At 42.1% G+C, this 18,114-nt stretch overlaps 1 protein-coding gene across 1 annotated transcript; it reads right to left on the bottom strand.

Annotated features, from left to right (window-relative positions):
* Positions 1-10,496: 10,496 nt before the first annotated feature.
* On the bottom strand, positions 10,497-16,430 carry LOC110709471 (dolichyl-diphosphooligosaccharide--protein glycosyltransferase subunit STT3A-like). The gene is made up of 7 exons (XM_021887689.1): positions 15,903-16,430; positions 14,957-15,066; positions 13,029-13,084; positions 12,877-12,916; positions 12,610-12,702; positions 12,426-12,476; positions 10,497-10,656 (listed from the first exon to the last, which is right to left on the bottom strand). Exons 2-7 carry the CDS (start codon positions 15,017-15,019, stop codon positions 10,642-10,644), a joined length of 318 nt encoding a protein of 105 aa, XP_021743381.1. The 5' UTR covers positions 15,020-15,066; positions 15,903-16,430; the 3' UTR covers positions 10,497-10,641.
* Positions 16,431-18,114: the final 1,684 nt, after the last annotated feature.

Here is an 18,114-nt window from a genome sequence, read left to right on the forward strand (position 1 = left end):
TCTGCTTCTCAACACTTTTCCCTTCCAAGACTTGTACCATCACGGTGCTTAAATGCTACAACGTCGAACTCGCTAACTTGGAGAGTGCATCCGCTTGAGCATTCTCAGCCCTAGGGACCAACTCAATATCAAAGATAATCAGCTGGGCTGTCAATTCTTTCACAGCTGACACATATTTCTGCATCAATGGCTCTGTGGCCTCATACTCCCCCCTGACTTGGCTTGCTACTAGTTGCGAGTCAGTCTGAAGTTTTACTTTTTTAGCACCAGCTGCCAGACTCATCCTCAATCCTACCAGCGTGGCCTCGTACTCAGCTTCATTATTGGAGGCTTGAAATTTGAATTTTATTGCATATTCAAAAATATTTCCTTCCGGTGATACCATAATTACTCCAGCCCCACTGCCTGTGTTGGCAGCCGAACCGTCCACAACCACCTTCCACGTCCCAACCTCTTCCTCTATCTCTTCATAGCTTGCCTCTACTATAAAGTCTGCCAAAGCTTGAGCTTTTATTGCTGTTCTAGGCTTGATTTCTAGCTCGTACTTAGTCAATTCTATCGCCCATTTTAGTTACCTGCCTGAGGCATCCATTCTTTGCAAAGCTTTTTCCAGCGGGTAATTTAATAATATTTGTATCACATGAGCATCAAAGTATAGTTTCAGCTTTCTTGTAGTAGTGACAACGGCCAGGGCCATTTTTTCTACTAGCGCGTATCTCTGTTCTGCCTGGGTTAGGATGTGGCTGGCGAAATAAACTGGGTGCTGAGTTTTTCCTCTTTCCACCAGCAGGGCTGACCCTATAGTTTGTTGTGACGCAGACACATATAATTGTAGCTTCTCTCCCACCCTTGGGCTTGTCATCGTTGGCAGGCTGACCAAGTGTTTTTTTTATTTGGCAAATGCCTCCTATTCTGCTTGTTCCCACTTGAACGTACGATTGCCCTTTGGAGCTAAGAAAATGGTAAAGCCTTATCTGTTGACTTACTGATGAACTTGGTAAGGGCTGCCATTCAGCCTGTCAACCTCATAACATCCTTGACACACTTAGGCTCTAGGAGACTCAGAACATCTTGTATCTTTTCTGGGTTTGCATCGATTCCCTTTTCACTCACTAAGAAGCCTAAAAACTTTCCTGCTGTTACCCCAAATACACACTTTTTTTAGTTTAACTTTATATGATACGTGTTTAGTGTGTTGGATGTTTCTTCCAAGTCAGAGATTTGATCGTGTGCTGTCAGACTCTTTACTATGGAATCGTCTACGTATACTTCTACATTCCTCCCCTTCTGGCAAGCAAAGACCTTGTCTATGGTTTTCTTGAATGTAGCCCCTGCATTTGTCAGGCCAAAAGGCATTGCGACATAGTTAAATACTCCTCCATTGGTGATGAAGGCAGCTTTCTTTCTGTCTGGCTCATACAGGTTGATCTGGTGGCAACCCGAGAAGGCATCCATAAAACTCAGAAGTGCATGCCCACTCGTCGAGTCTACCATCTGATCTATTCTGGGCAGAGGATAACAGTCTTTTGGGCAGGCTCGATTCAGGTCTGTGAAGTCTACACACATTCTCCACTGTCCATTGGCTTTCTTGACCATCACTACTTTTGCCAGCCATTCTGGGTAGTCACAAGGTTCTATGAACTTCATAGCTAGGAGCTTGTCTACCTTTTACTAGATAGCCTTATTTTTTCTCTGCGGAGAAATTTCTCAACTTCTGCTTTACTAGTCTCGAGTCTTTCCTGACATTCAGACGGTGTTCCATGATTTTTGGATCAATACCCGGCATTTCGTCCGTTGAGAATGCAAACACCATTGCGTTCTTTCTGAGCAGCGCTACCAGGTTCACCCTGACACTAGGCTCAATGTCTTTCCTAATATTCACTGTTCAGGACTCGTCTCCTTCGACCAGTGCAACTACCTCATGCTACTCCTCTGGGGTTGGACGAGCTGCCTCTTCCTTCTCCTGCTCGAAATTTTCCATGGACAGCCTTTGCTTCTCCTTTTCTTCCTTGTGCTCCTTCCTCTTCCTTTTTCTGGAAACTTTTTCTTCTTTTGCTGCCTCTTTAGGGACTTTGGGCTGAGAGACGTATTTCACTGGGTTCCTCAAAGCACTAATGTAACATTGCCTTGCTGTTTTCAGACAACCTCTCAACTTGGCCAAGCAGCCTTTGTTGTTAGCATAAGTCAGCGTCAAGTGCAGCATGGACACCACTCCGCTTATTTTGTGGATGAGAGGTCTGCCCATAATTACATTGTAAGGGGATTGAGAGTTTATGACAAGAAATTTTGCCCTCACATTCCTGGCCTAAGCTCCTTCTCCCAGTTGAACTGACAATTCTATTATCCCATCTGGTATCATTCCTGTGCCATCAAACCCTGTGACTTCATAGTTCACCCCTCTAAGGTCCCTGCTGTCCAGATGCATTTGATGGAAGGTGTTTCGGAGTTTTTTATGTGTCCTGCGGGAGAGTTACAACACTAAGACTGGCCTCTGGATGCCTGTACCTGCAAAACAAGGGAGTCTCTCGGGGGTGGGAGTTCCGCTTCCGACGATCAAGTTAGAACGTGTTCGGACATAAAAAGTGCGTAATGTAAAGGGAGATCAGGCTCCTCTTAGGAGAGGAGTGATCATCCGACTGTCTGAGACAGCCTCGAAATCCGAGCCTTAGCTCTCAAGAAGTGCCATTAAAGCTGGAGTTAATGCTCAGCAATTAATGTACACGTGTGTTTTATTATTTCTAAATCCCCTGTTCCTAGGGGAGAACATCTCCCTTTTAAAGGGTCTTGAAATGCGTGCCCAGTACTAGGATTTTAGAAAATTAGGACTGACTGGGCTTGCCTAGGAATTTGGGCAATTGGAGGCCACTTTCCCAGTTGGAAATCTGTCTGCCTCGTGTCGTGGCCTGATTGGTCCACCTTGGACCTCTCACGAGGTGACACGTGGCGGACTCTAGATGGTCCATGTGGATGACACATGGCAGAGTTGAATTGGTCCACGTGGCGGGAAAAAATCCACTAATCATTTGCCCCTCACAAGGGTGATGTGGCTTGCCACGTGGTGCCTATGACCAGATGTCACACTCTGATTGGCCACCGGTTTTTTACCGTTTTTTTTTTTTTTTACTATCTCTTGAAATCCACCCCCTTATAAATTGAGTATGTCCAAATCATTTTTTGGACAATTCCAAAAAAAATTGAGACAACTCTTTGACTTAAGAACTTGTCATTTTTTCGAGAAAGAAAGTCTGCCGCTTGCTACCAGACCCGCCTGCTTTTACAGCCGCCGAAGAGTTTTTAAGCACCTTCAACTTTTCAGTTTAAAGGTAACCGCCTGTTTTTCTTTCGTGCTTTCTCTTTGTTTCTTTTTCTTTTTGAAAATGGTTTCCCAAAAGCACACGGCACGACCTAGGTTAGTGATCAGCCGGTCACCGGGGATGGCTGAGTCTAGAACTAGGAGTTTCGACTGCCCCTTGATAGACCTCTCTTTGCGAAGTACCCCGAGTTCGACTGTATATGTGTCTGTGCAGGACACCATGGCCAGAATCAAACGAACAACTAGGGTGGTGAGCTCGGAAGGCTCCTCCTTTAGGGCGCCTGTTAGTGAACTGTCCGATGTGCTGCCTAGCGCCCCAAGTACCCCCAGTGATTCCATTTTAGAAGAATCAGGGGAGGAAGTTCAAAATGAGGACTCGGGCTCTATTGGACAGGCCCCCCATGCGGACACTAGGTTCAAGAGCTCAGGCAGTGACTCTAAGCCAAGTACTTCAAGCAAATTCTCTGATGATTCTAAAGAGACGCACTCTCGGCTGGAGACAGCGAGAGAATCCCTTCCTGTAGAAATGGGAGAAGACTGGGCGGAGCCGTCTGCCACGCGCCGAGAGCAATATGTCGCCTACTATCATCATGTTCTCGCAGGCAGGCGGGAAATGATGGCGGATAAAATAGGGAGCTTCAGAGCTGACCATGTCTTGGGGCATGGTTATATCTTATGCACGCCGGATGCCGAGGACACCGTAGTCTGCCCAGAGGGGTCCAGCTACGAGGACGAATGTTTTGGTTGCTATGAGGCGGCTATTAAGGCTGGCCTAAGATTTCCTCTACATCCGGCTGTGGAGCGAATCCTCAACGGATACCTGCTGGGTGTCTGGCAACTAGCCCCAAATTCTTGGTTTAACATCTTAGGCTATGTTGCCGGCTGCGAAATGCACGAAGTAGACCCCAGCTTTGAAGCATTCGCCCACATGCACTACCTCAGCCGAACCCCAAAAACAAGCGGGACCGGCTGGTACCAGTTGTCTAGCCACAAAGGCTATATGATGACTTTAGGGAAGGAGAACAAATGGAAAAATTGGAGGAACACTTTCTACATTGTCTCTAGCCTTGACAAAGTCAGAAATAAAAAGTGTAACAGGTGGAACAGGAACCCACCTTTCCTAACAGGAGGATCTAAGCTGCCGCCTGTTCCTCGTAGAGCCAGAGAGGAGATCCTTGACAAAGGCCTCTTCAAAGTGGTTATCCAAGCAAACCCAGACACTGGGGCGAGAGAGTTCATCCCCTAAAATTATATTCCCAAGTATGACTGGCTATACGATGGGACATATCTGGCCGCCTGTGGCCTTAGTGGAGAGATGCCGAGAGGTAGTTGACCGCATGTTCAAGTGTTTTGTAAGACTTGGTTGATTTTGTGTCGAACTAACCCTTTGATTCATCTTTTGCAGATAAAGCTATGGAGAAGCTCTCGGCATCAAAGAAAATTGCTGCTCAATATCGCTCAGCCATCCTAGGCAAGCCGCCTGCTGAAGAGTCGCCTGCTTCACAAGCGCCCAAGGTGAACCTCTCTTCCATTTGTCTAAGTCAAAATTGATTTGTTGTCGCCTGCTTCTCACTCTGTGGCTTTTGTTGCAGGGCGACTCCAACAAACCCTCTCCTCACTCATAGCCGGATCCGAAGATTTGGAAACAGATGGCTGGTGACGTGACAACTCCTGGTAAACCCAGGAAACATGTGGCCAGTAGGCCAGGGAGAAGCCATCCTCCTAAGTCTCCAGTCGTCCCTAAGGTCAGTCGGCCTCATAAGGAGAAGGAAGTGGTAGCTGAAGGTATCAAAAATTTAATCCCTTGCCTTATCCTTGTAGGGTCAAGTTCAATCAGCAGTCGTCTAGTACCTCTGAAAACAGGTCGGTTTATTGGCCGAGTTTACACCAAGTACTTAAAAAATGTTGATTGTGAAGATACCCCTCAGAGGCCAGATCTTCAACAGCTAGCCAAGACCATGCTGAGAGCCGTCTCCCTTGAAGACAAGGAGTCGGTCAGGGGAGTCGGCACCCTCAACTTCGATGCCATCCTCGCCCTCCCAGCTGAGGTATCCTTGTAATTTTTTACTTCCTTTTTTTTTTTCCTTAGAGCCGCCTGTTACTAATGTTCTCTTTTGCCGAATGCAGTCTATGCTGCGAGTGTACGGTCTTCGCAGACCCATCAACGAGAACACCAAGGAGGTAAAAGCTGCGAATGCTCGCTTCGCCACTTCTCATGATAAGGCCATGTTTCAGATTGCTCAAAATAAAATATTGACGACTGACATACTAAATTCACAGGCGACCGCCAACCTACAGGTCAAGGCCGACTTGGACGCTGCGAAGAAGCGGGTGTCTGAGCTGGAGCAGCAGGTTAAGGACCTCAAGGCCAAGCTCGAGCCTCTCAAAGAGGCGGAGAGGGAAGTAGACGGCCTTCGTACTCGCGTTGACAAACTGAAACAGCGGTTGGCTAACCATGAAGTCCAGCTCGCCAAAAAATACACTTCTAGAGCCGAGGAGGAAAAGCAGGCCTTGGTCAAAGACATGATGGACGACTGTAACATCATCATGGAAGAATCAGTTTGCCGCCTCTACTCAAGAGTACAATGAAAAGATCATGGGCCAAGGCTAAGACCTGCTACTTAAGCTTTTCTTGTTTTTATATCAACTTTCTTTGGCCTGCATGCTGCTTGTTTTTTATCATTACCCAACTAAGGGGTCGGGGTTTATTGACAATTTTAACATTTTTTTCGGTCTTCTGGCCGACTGTTAATATGAATTATCTGGCAGTTATGTCGGATTTTCCAATTTGCACTTTGCTTTGAATTTTTGCATTTCATAAATTTTTCTAAGTATAGCTTGCCTTTTTGTATGAATTCGTTGAATACTTTTCAATATGCCGATTGTTTTGGTATAACGACTGTTTTTGCCCCTGGTGATTTCCCCAAACCAGGCGGATAGTCGGCCATTGGACAGACGGTTATACGCTCAACATGATCTGCTCTTGACCTCATTTATAGTTCATAAGACGAACTATGCATAGCTACCAAGTTTTTATACTTAGCTTATTTTCTATATTTCAAATATGTCATTTGTATGATACTTGGAAAATAACAGGCATCAAACGGAATATCTAACCAGGATTGCAGGGGCCTGTTATGTTACCGGCGTTAGCTTCAACTATCTTAATTTCACCATCCTAAGTAAGGAATAGTGGTCGGATACCGACTGTTGTCAATAAGACAGGAGGTTTTATTCGAGCCTTTTAGGTTCCATTTTAGGTTTTTCAGGTTGAACGATTGTGAGGTAACCCTTAGGATTAAATCAGTCTTTGTCGCTTAGTTTTAAAATGTATAAAGGAAGCAGACGGCAAAAGGCCGCTTAATGGCTTCGCATGCTTAGCTGCTAAGTGTTGGACTTAGCTTGTTTTGCAATTTAGCTACTAAGAGCTGAACTTAGCTTATACCCTCAAATTTAGCCGACCGAGTTGCCCCTGAGCAATCAGCAGACGGTAATCTGACTCAGATATTATAGACTATCGCTTGTTTTGTAGAACAATTGGTAGTCTTTGTTATCCTTGTATCATTTGATCAATGCAAACGACTGCGAGCTTGTTTATGGACAACCGGTAGGACCGTTTGTTTTTGTTTATAGAGCAATGTGCCACCTAAATGGGAGATGCTCTCTGCGACGAATTCACCCAAATGGATATCGCCGGACGCTTACTCATGTTAGGGACAGACGTATTGTTTTATAAATTAAGAATATCCGGCCATAGGCCTCATTTTGATCGTCAGGCCATAGGCATGACTTAGATCATCTGCCCATAGGCCTCATTTGTTTTGAGTGGAACGACACATAGCTGCTAAGTTTGCTAGACTTAGCTTATTACTACTCATGTTGGAGTAGTAGGAAAATAATTAAAAGGCCGTCTGCTTATTAGGCAGGCATCCCGCCCTTTTAGGAGGATGTGTACAAATACAAAGTATTGAAAACAAATAGCAACTTTTTATTGATGTGCTTTCATTGACAAAAAATTTATAAGTCTCAGAAGTAGTACTTTTTCAAGTTGTCTACATTCCAAGTTCTAGCTAGCTGCCGGCCGTTTGGTGTTTCAAGGCGGAAGGTGCCGCCTCGTACTTCTTCATAGATCCGGTAGGGGCCTTCCCAATTGGGAGTAAGCTTTCCCTGCTCATTGGCCCTACCGGTTGCCTCCATTTTTCGCAACACAAAGTCCCCCACTTTCAGGGGCCGCTTGTGCACTCCTTTATGGTAAGCTCTCGTCATTTTGAGACGGTAGATCTCATGACGCAAGGAAGCATTGCCCCTGTGTTCTGGAAGTTGTCTAGTGCTAGCCGCATGATATGCTTTTGACAAAAAATTTACAAGTCTCAGAAGTATTACTTTTTCAAGTTGTCTACATTCCAAGTTCTGGCTAGCTGTCGGCCGTCTGGTGTTTCCAAGCGGAAGGTGCCGCCTTGTACTTCTTCATAGATCCGGTAGGGGCCTTCCCAATTGGGAGTAAGCTTTCCCTGCTTATTGGCCCTACCGGTTGCCTCTATTATTCGCAACACAGAGTCCCCCACTTTCAAGGGTCGCTTGTGCACTCCTTTATTGTAGGCTCTCGTCATTCTCAAACGGTAGATCTCATGGCGCAAGGAAGCATTGCCCCTGCGTTCTGGATCAGAGTCCAGTGCTAGTCGCATGGCCTCCCAATTAGCCTCCTCATCATATAACATAACTCGAAGAGTCGGCTCATAGTGCTCAATAGGCAAAACAGCTTCTGCCCCATAAACCATGAGAAATGAAGTTTCACCAGTTACCCCTTTTTCAGTCGTCCTGATGGCCCACAAAACATGCGATAGCTCGTTAGCCCATAGGCCGTCAGCTCTTTCAATTTTCTTTTTGATGCCATCACAAATTAACTTGTTGAAGGCTTCAACCTGGCCGTTTGCTTGGGGACGACCGACTGATGCAAAACAGTGAGAGATCCCTTAGTCTCCTAACCAGTTCTTGAGAGCAGGCGTCTCAAATTGAGGACCATTGTCAAAGGCCATAGACATGGGTACCCCATACCGAGTGATGACATTTCTCCAGATGAAGGAGATAACATCTTTGGTCTTAATGCCTTTGACCGCCTCTGCTTTGACCCATTTGGTGAAGTAGTCGACAGCAACCATGATATACCTCCGCCCACCTGTAGCAGGCGTCTATGGTCCCAGAATATCCATGCCCCACTTGGCGAATGGTACTGGGCTATGGATGGCCGTCAGATCAATAGCCGGACGGTGGATGAGTTTGCCCAACCTTTGACACTTGTCACATTTTTTCACCATTTCCATGGCGTCTGCTTCAAGAGTGGGCCAAAAGTAGCCTTGCCGCCTGGCCCTCTTTGCTAGGGTCCTGCCGCCTATATGGGAGGCGTAGAAACCCGAATGCAAGTCTCCTAAAACCTATCGTCCCCTCTCTGGGGTGACACATTTCTTTAAAGGTTGGAGATAGCCCATTTTGAAGAGTTCTACATTATGAATTTCAAAACCGGCCGCACGTTTTTTCATTACAACCATCTCTGAGTAAGTATCCGGCAAGGTGTCGTCTGTTAAGTAAGCCCGGATGCCATCCATCCAGGTTGAGCTTCGGTCTAGTACTCCAATGGGATCTTCTTCAATGCTTCTTTTTTCCATAACTTCCCAGAAGACTGACCTAGGTGTGTCACAGGAGGCGGATGATGCAAGTTTTGAGAGAGCATCCGCCTGATTGTTCCCGAACCTGGGCACCTGACTTAGATGAAATTCGTCAAGTGTCCCAGCCTCTTCTCTAACTGCCTGCAAATATTTGATCATAGCCGGATGGGTGACCTCATAGTCAACATGGTATTGGCTAACAATCAACTGCGAATAAGAGCAGGCGTCCACTTTTATTGCCCCAGCTGCCTTACACATGCGTATGCCGGCTAGTAGGGCTTCATACTCTGCCTCATTATTTGAGGCTTGGAACTTGAATCGTAGTGCATATTAATACTTGTCTCCTTCAGGAGACTGACATATGACGCCTGCACCACAACCGTTCAGGGTGGAGCTCCCGTCCACATATACCTTCCAAACCTGTTCAAGGTTTTCAGGATCAGCCGGCCTTATCATTTTGACAATGAAGTCGGCAAACGCCTGTCCCTACACTGATTTTCTTGGTTCAAAGGAAATTTCAAGGCTCTTCATTCCAATCGCCATTTGATCATTCGACTGGACGATTCCATGGTTGTCATTGGCCGCTTGATTGGTTGGTCTGTGTAAACCACTTCCAGATGCGCCAGGAAGTAAGATTTTAACTTCTTGACTGCCATAAAGAGGGAAAGTCCAAAATTTTCAACCATGGGGTACCTCAACTCCGCATTCCGTAGAACTTGACTGATGAAATAGACCGGGAGCTGGGTGTCGCCTCTTTCAGCAAGGAGAACAACATTGAGCGCATGGTCAGAGATGGCTAGGTACATGTACAACACTTCCTTTGGCAAAGGACTGACCATCCTTGGCAAAGAGTGCAAGTGTTGTTTCAACTTTTGAAAGGTCGCCTCTGCATCCGCCCCACATTCAAACATTGTCTTCTTTTTAATAGCTTGGAAGAAATAGAGGCACTTGTCGCCTGACCGACTAAGGAACCTCCCCAATGCCGCCAGACAACCTGTCAACATTTGAACTTGTTTTCCAGTGCAGGGTGACGACATGTCTATGACCGCCTGTCTTTTTTCTGGGTTGGCCTCTATCCCCCTTTGATCAATTAGAAATCCGAGAAACATCCAGACTCAACACCAAAGACACACTTCTTGGAATTGAGCATGCACTAGGCGAAAAACCCCAATCCCCACCGGTTCAAACCACACATTCCCCACCGGTTTTGAACCGTTCTTGATTTGGGGGGTGCTAAATCCCCAAAGATTTCCCACCGGTTCAAAAACCGGTGGCAAAAACCACTTTTCCCACCGGTTTTGGAGTGAACCGGTGGCAAAAACATGTGATTTATCTTATAGCTGGAGGACTTTTCCCACCGGTTTTCAAGTGAACCGGTGGCAAAACTATAACATTTCCCACCGGTTTTCACACTGGCCCGGTGGCAAAACCCCAAAAAATTAAAAAAAAAAAAAAAAAATTTTGCATTTTTTCACTTAAATTGTACCAAATACTTATATATAATCATAATATACATAAAACACATATATTTGCCTCAATAACTTGTAATATTACACTTTAAAAAACTAAAAAAAAAAAAAGTTTCCAATAGCTATATGCTGCCTGTTTTGCAATTCTGGCTGATGCATTTTGCTCCTTGTTGTTGGTGCTGCCTACTGTTGAGTGTTACAGCCTATTAGTCTGCATGATGCATATGAAAGATATTAAACAATGCACGCCATTACAAAAACAAGTATATCCAGTGAAAAGTCGAGAGTCTATGGATTGGGACTCGAGAAGTCGAGAGTCTATAACTCTAAAAGCATCTCACATAATAATAATCAATGGAAAAAATATAACACTGCACTAGCACAAGTTATTCAGAGTCCAACTGAGAATTAATTATAACAATACTTTTCCTCATCATTTAGGTGTAACTGCTTGTATTACTTTGCATTTTTTTGACCTAAGAGTTCATAACAATTGACAGATTAAAATGGAAATTAGTCACACACCAATGACAGATGCATATGGAGCAATTCTTTCATGGAAAATTGGAGAGTAATGCTGTGAGTTCAGCCTGAAGAGAAAAAAAAAAATGCACAGACAAGCGAAAGAAATTTCCACTTCAAACACAGATTATATACCTAGTGAAAAGCTTATATTTTTCATCGCGAGCTAAAAATTGAAACAACGAACAGCTAAGAGAAGATGAGGGACCAGGACACTCTGCCTACCTAAACACTCTCCACAGAGCATGCAGATGTGCCATTATTGTTAATTAACATAGTATGTGCAGACAACCAGTTTATTCTCAGTATTATGTTATTATAATCATTTCAGGTCCAGTTGCGGTAAAGATTTTAGGCAGACATCCCAAACTGCTTACTGTCATTCTTTGACTTTTTTATTTCATAATAAGGTGTAATGTTTGACACATGAGCAGCCAACAACAGAGTACACAAATAAAAGGGCAAGGTGTCCTCAGAACACACATATCACACAAGTTAGCCCAATTCATCATATGCTTTTCATACAGGACAAAGCAGCCTCGAGCTAAACCTGTACCTTTCTGTTCTGGGTTTTCTACATGGGCTAGAAACTATAATTCGTTTTTTGGTTACGAGTAATTGAATAAATCCAACATAAGATGAACAAGGGTTTCCTCTTTATATTTCTACACATTACCTACTTAAAACTCTGCCCTCAAGAAATGAAAAGAATGTATCCAATTCTTCCAGTAGTCTGAGCTAGAATTCCTGATTTCAAAGAAGTAAATTGTATGAACTCTTAACAAAGACAGGGTATCTCTGAAAGTTTTAATTCCTGGGAGCAAATTTATGTTGAAACCTACCTTTTGAGTTTTGAGGACTAAAAGATTGTAGTTCCAATCAGTCTAATTGATAAAGAAACCAGGTGAAAAGAACAAAGCCATAGAGTCTCTCTTTTAGACACCTATGGTTTCAAGAAGTTTTCTCAAAACATAAAAATTAAAGAATTCATAAGTGCTGACTACAAATCGATAACAGAAAAATATATTTTTTCACCAAAATGGTTTCTCAATGTATAAATCAAGAGGGGCCTATGCCATTACATATTCATAGTTCTTTGCATTGTCCTAAGCAATTCTGAATTTGGTTTTACCAATACTGGGTTCACTTTTTTTAGAATTTGAAGAAAGTTTCCCAAACTAACTAAGCAAAATTAGGAACATTGAACAAAAACATGAACTTTCAAAAATATAAAGAAATGACAGTGGCTTTACGAATTTTATGCATATTAAGAGTTCGTATGTTGGAGCTATTCAAATTCCTTAAACAAAATCAATGGTGAACAACATAGTAATATGCACATAAGAGTGATACAAGTATGCTAATTAGTTCAGAAAAATGTACAAAAATAAGAAAAACAATAGATGAAGTAGATATAATTGCCATATGAAACAAATTAGACAAAAATCCTAGGCTTACCATGCCCAATAGTAATGCAGCTGTTAACCCTGCACCCGGGCCCTTCACTCCCTGAAAGATCATATTATACAATGTTAACCAGTTAAATAAATAATAAGGTCCTCTCACTTAATTATATTAGGGTAGAAGGAGGAGGCACAATAGTATATATATTAGTTAAGGATAATGAAAAAGAAGAACTGACCTTTGTGAGAAAATAGGTTGGCCATGATGCGAAAGCAGAAAATACTGGTGCAGTATACACACAGACAAAGGGATGTTCACAGAATGCAGCAACCTATCAACACAAAACAATGTTAATTCCTTTTCTCTCAGGTCAAGAACTATAAAAAAATTACTAGAAATAAAAATTGTAGAATATAAACAGAGATTACATGAATCAGTGAAGCACACAATAAGATACAGACCAGAGATGGGACAAATCAGTTTGATTAAAAAATGGAAAACTTACCACCACATGGTACCTGCCAATCACACGACCCAGTGGGTACCTGAAAGGGGGATAATCACATTAAATATTTTAGAACATCCCGTACAAATCTATCCAAAAGGAAAAGGCAATGAATTTATATATATTGGTTAGCCAATTATAACAGCAATTACCAGGTTCTGTCGTCAAACCAGTTCCAAAAGTCATATATGCCATTCTTTGTGAGAAACTGAAAATTTGCCGTTCATTGACAGTGTAAGACATCAGCTTTCAGCCATTCATAATATCACATACTATAAAAGTTTGTAAAAGATATCATTAATAGAAAAAGAGGACAAAAAGGACACTATATAGATTAACACCGTAACAAACAAGGTGTAGACTACAGTGATATTGCACTACCTTAGACAAACAAGGTAAAGTTGATAGAACTGAAATGCATTATGCATTATCAGAAAATGTATTATCCTTTGACAATTGGATTCACAATCTCCCATTCTGCTTTCATTCAATAGAATATATGGCTAGCTTTCTTAGCAAAAATTCAGTGATCGTTATCAGTTTAAACATCGTCCATCTCCTCATGTTTTTCATTAACATTTGATTAGTCATTTCTCACAACCCACAAACAACACAAAGGTTTTAATAACTAAAAATAAATGGGTAAAAAAAGTCACTAAGATATATAAGCCAAGTACCCCCAAAGTCAAATCTAACAAATTTGAATTAAATAAACAGTAGAAACAACAACAAAACAAAATTCATATATCACACTATTTGTCATTGTTATAGTCCTTCCAAAGTGAAAGCTTGTAGGTTGCAGAAACTTGGAACAATTAAGTATATCATGTCATACGTGTTTCTAACTTCAGTTAATGTGTCTTTCATCACACACACTGGAGCATTGCAGTTAAGATTGAATCCTTTAGTTCACTGCTTCGGTTAACAAAGGAGCTTGGCAAATATCATGACCAGAGAAACAAAGATTGTGTATTAACTAAAACTTAGAGTTGAATTATGATAAATCATAAATTAGCTTATAGCTCGTCTAGTGACTATTTCAAGGCACAGATCTTTAGACATCTTATCAACAAAATCAATAATTTGACAGCTAAGACTCTAATTTGTTCTAGCTTACTTTGTAAGAAATTAAATTAATAGAACTTATCTGAATATATACAAGCTTATCTTTAACTTTTCAGAAAATCCTGAACTTATCGTCAGCTTACCTGAACTTATAATATCTTGGCAGAACTCATATTATTTCCCTGTAGTAGCACTAACTTATTTTGTTTAAACTAAACTTGTTTGAACTTAGTTTGTCTAATATAAGTCATAATAAGATATAATAAATTAAACCAAATGGACCCTTAAGATAGTAATATGAACAAGACCTAAAAGTTAATCTATTGTGGATATTATGATTTTCCTGAAAGAGCACTAAAGCTTGGCACCCAAATTTGTATTTCAAAATAACCTACACTATTCAAGAAAAAAAAAAGTAGATAAACAACGTCCGCACTAAAAGCAGCCACAGCAACAAAATTTGCTACAGAGCAGGATGATCAAGATTTACATTGATAACGTTATTTTTCAAAATGCCATTATATGAAGAACTGGGTCTCCCTCAATAAAATTAGCTTGGCATAAATTCTGTGAAACTATTAAAAGCGAAAGTTCGAAGAAATTACAGTTAACTGATAAAGTTGTCCCTACTCATCAGTAGTATCACTAGTGTGAAAATGGAATAGCAACTTTATAAACATGGAAAAGTCGAAGAAATTACAACTTACTAACAAAATTGTCCCCACTCATCAATAATTTCAAATCATACCAACAATCACATTTTCAGCTTTGAATATAAGACTCTAGAAACGCTAAAAAAGGGTCTCGGCAAACTTATACTTATGATGCACAATTACAGAAAAAATTAAACACAAACTAACATAACCAAAAGGGTGACTCCTGTCAAACCAACAATGACATATGAAACATAAGTTGTAAGCTCAAACATAGTGTAAACTGCCAATACAAGACTGATCATCATACTTCTAGTAGCTTTTATAGGAAAAGAAAGCACAGTAAGGATATGCAAGCAAACCATAGGAATTTCTGTGTCTTTAGTACCGGCTAAGGATCGTTGGTTAATGTTAGCAGATCCCATTAAAACATACTCATCATAAATCTGCGGTACTTGTATGAATCTGAAATCTGATAGAATCATGTTGTCAGGGAACACATATTCAGCTTCATTTAATTTAAAAAACTATCAGTATATCATCTATCTAATGATCAACTTAAAAATTGAAACAAAAACACATGGAAGTCCTAACAATTTCAAGCATAACAAAGAGCAAAAAAGCAGATTGATTACTAAATTAAGCATCACCAAATTAAAGTTTACTAAACCGAACACAAAAATCTAGCAGTGTAATAATCTCACCCATAAACTGCAATACAAACCCAAAAATCTCAACAAAACACGAAAAGCTATAAATCCGACAATTCAATAACACAACATCGCTAGCAGATAAAATTTCATTACTGTTCAACCAAAAACAGAGAAATCTTCAAAACATAAAACTTAAAACTCGAAAAAGCACATATTTTTAGGGTTATTTGATTCAATTATCAAATTATGCTCGAAAATAACATATTTTAAGGGATGTTTGATTCAATTATCAAATTAGGGTCAAAAATTCAGAGGGAAATTGGATTCAAACATCAAAAATAGTTGAGATTTCGAACCTTAAACTTACCGCATTAACAATTAAAATGAATCAATGTGGTAAGTTGAGGAAGTCAATGTTTGTAATTTATGAAACAATGGAAAAGGTCAGGAAATACCCACTTCAATCATGAATCCTGAAAGAGGAAGTATAACTAACAGTAATAAAGGGTTTGACCTCAACCCAACCCAACTGTTACAACATAATCCACCCAAAATCTCAAAGCAAACCACAAAGAACAGAAAACCCTAAATCAACGACTAACCCTAGATTGCGAAGCTATTCAATAGACTAGGAAGACCACGAAATATTTCTTACCTCGAAGCTGCTACAATGGAGTTGGAAAGCTCGGAATGCGCTTCAATGGAGGTCACAAAGCTCGACAGTATGCGCTTCAATGGAGGAGATAGCTATATATGGAGAGAAAGAGAGGAGTTGCGCGGCAATGGAGGTGAGAAACCCAAGGAATGCGCTTCAATGGAGGACAACCTATGCGTGAAGGAGATGGTGAGGGCAGGCGAGAACGAGAGAAGAAGAGTAATTGAAGGGGAAGCAGGGGAATGAAATTGTTCGTGCTGAAGGAATTGAAGAAGAAGAGTATTTCACAGTTTTTTTTTTTTAATTTGCGTACTTTCCCCACCGGTTTCGGTTGAACCGGTGGCATATCCATTTACCCTTTTTTTTTTAAACAACACATTTAGCACCGGTTCGAAAACATACATTTGCCACCGGTTTCAAAGGAACCGGTGCGAAAAGTAAATATCCGAATCCCGCCCAGATCTTTTCCCACCGGTTTTTAAGAACCGGTGGGAAAAGGGGGGTGCCTTTTTCAATTTTTCTACTAGTGATGACCCGGTGCCGCCTGAGTGTGGCGAATGTTTTTTCGGAGGTCATCAAGGTGATTTGTCTGAAGTTTGGATTTTTACTATCATGTCATCAATATACGTCTCCATATTCCTTCCAATTTGATTAATGAAGACTGTGTTAATCAATCGCTGAAAGGTAGCAGGCACGTTCTTCAAATCAAACGGCATCACGGTATAACAGAATAACCCTTGATCAGTGACGAATACTATCTTTTCTTGATCTTTCTTCCACAAGGGTATCTGGTGAACAACATACTTCAGACATGCCTTGTTCAGGTCCGTGTAGTCAACACACACGCGCCAGGTACCATTCGGCTTTTTCACAAGAACAACATTGGCAACCCAATCCAGGAAGTAGCCTTGCCGAATGAACCCAGCGTCCAACAGTTTTTTCACCTCGGCGGCTGCCGCATGGCTTCTTTCTTCACTATGGTTCCTCTTCTTTTGCCTAACCGGCTTATTTTTTGGATCCACAACAAGTTTGTGGACGACTAGATCCGGGCTGATGCCTGGCATCTCGTCCATTTCAAAGGCAACGACGTCTTTGAACTCTTTCAAAAGGTTGTGCAGGTCTGCACCCAATTTAGCAAGAGCAGTCGTCCCCACCTTAACAGTACGTTCTGGACGAGTGTCATCCAGAACAATATCAATGTGCTCACCAACCGGCTGGGGACAGAGTTCATCCGGCCATTCTCCGGTCAGTGATTGCTATTGCTTTTCTTCTTTCACCGCCACTAACTGATCGGCCTTTCTCTTTTTGTCGCCTGCTATGGGAGAAGACGCTGCTTCCTTGATTTTGTCAAGGTCTATAGTTTCTCCACTAGGGCCGGATGCGACCACTGTGTGTTTGACGTCAGAGAGATAGCATTCCCTAGCCGTCTTTTGGTCTCCCCGTAGGGAGCCAACTGTTCCATCATCCCTTTCAAACTTGAGAAGCATAAGGGAAGGAATGATAACAACTTTGGATTCATTTAGGGTGGGACGACCCAAAATCCTGTAATAGGCGGTCAGCTCTTCAACAACTAAGAACCAGACCACTAAATGGGGTCCCTCTCCCTTTTCTCCCAGCCGAATGGGTAAGTCTATTTAACCTACCGGATGCACAACTCCGCCCCCAAATCCCACTAATGGATGAGAGACCTTGTGCATGCTCTCAGGCTTGTACTTGAGCTTGGTTAAGAACTTATGGCTGATGAGATCAGAGGAACTACCGGTGTCTATGAGGATTCGGCCCACCTTTTTGTTGGCCACTTTGCATTCGATGACAATGGGGTCATCATGCGACCTTTTGACATTGCCCCTGTCTCCCTTAGAGATGAAAACTTTGGGGAAAGATTCCTTAGATGCCTGCCCCTCATCAACTGAGCTGACATCTAGCCGCCTGATGTAGTCTTTGGTTCCCCGAATAGTAGGGCCGCCTCCAGCATAACCGCCTGCTATTGTATAGATCTGTTCTTCATCAATATCAGTACTATTAGCAGGTTGAGACTTTTTCTTGGACGACTGCCCAAGGTTGGTTTGCAGGGTAACCTTAGACCTCATAATTGTAGGACTTGAGCACCCCATTGTCAGCCAGGCGGTCCAACAGGCGCCTAAGACTATAGCAGTCGTTGGTGTCATGGCCAACGTCCTCATGGAAATGACAGTACTTATTTTTGTTCCGA

Source organism: Chenopodium quinoa, unplaced genomic scaffold, assembly GCF_001683475.1.
Source record: "Chenopodium quinoa cultivar QQ74 unplaced genomic scaffold, ASM168347v1, whole genome shotgun sequence".
Taxonomy (NCBI): domain Eukaryota; kingdom Viridiplantae; phylum Streptophyta; class Magnoliopsida; order Caryophyllales; family Amaranthaceae; genus Chenopodium; species Chenopodium quinoa.

Bases quoted from the DNA above. Each gene is read 5' to 3' on its own strand.
- LOC110709471 (XM_021887689.1), bottom strand. From the start codon at position 15,019: ATGGGATCTGCTAACATTAACCAACGATCCTTAGCCGGTACTAAAGAC. The intron at 13,085-14,956 runs GTTTGCTTGCAT...GCAAATTTTCAG, and splicing joins AAGACACAGAAATTCCTATG to TTTCTCACAAAGAATGGCAT. The intron at 12,703-12,876 runs GTAAGTTTTCCA...TTGTGTTGATAG, and splicing joins TTGGCAGGTACCATGTGGTG to GTTGCTGCATTCTGTGAACA.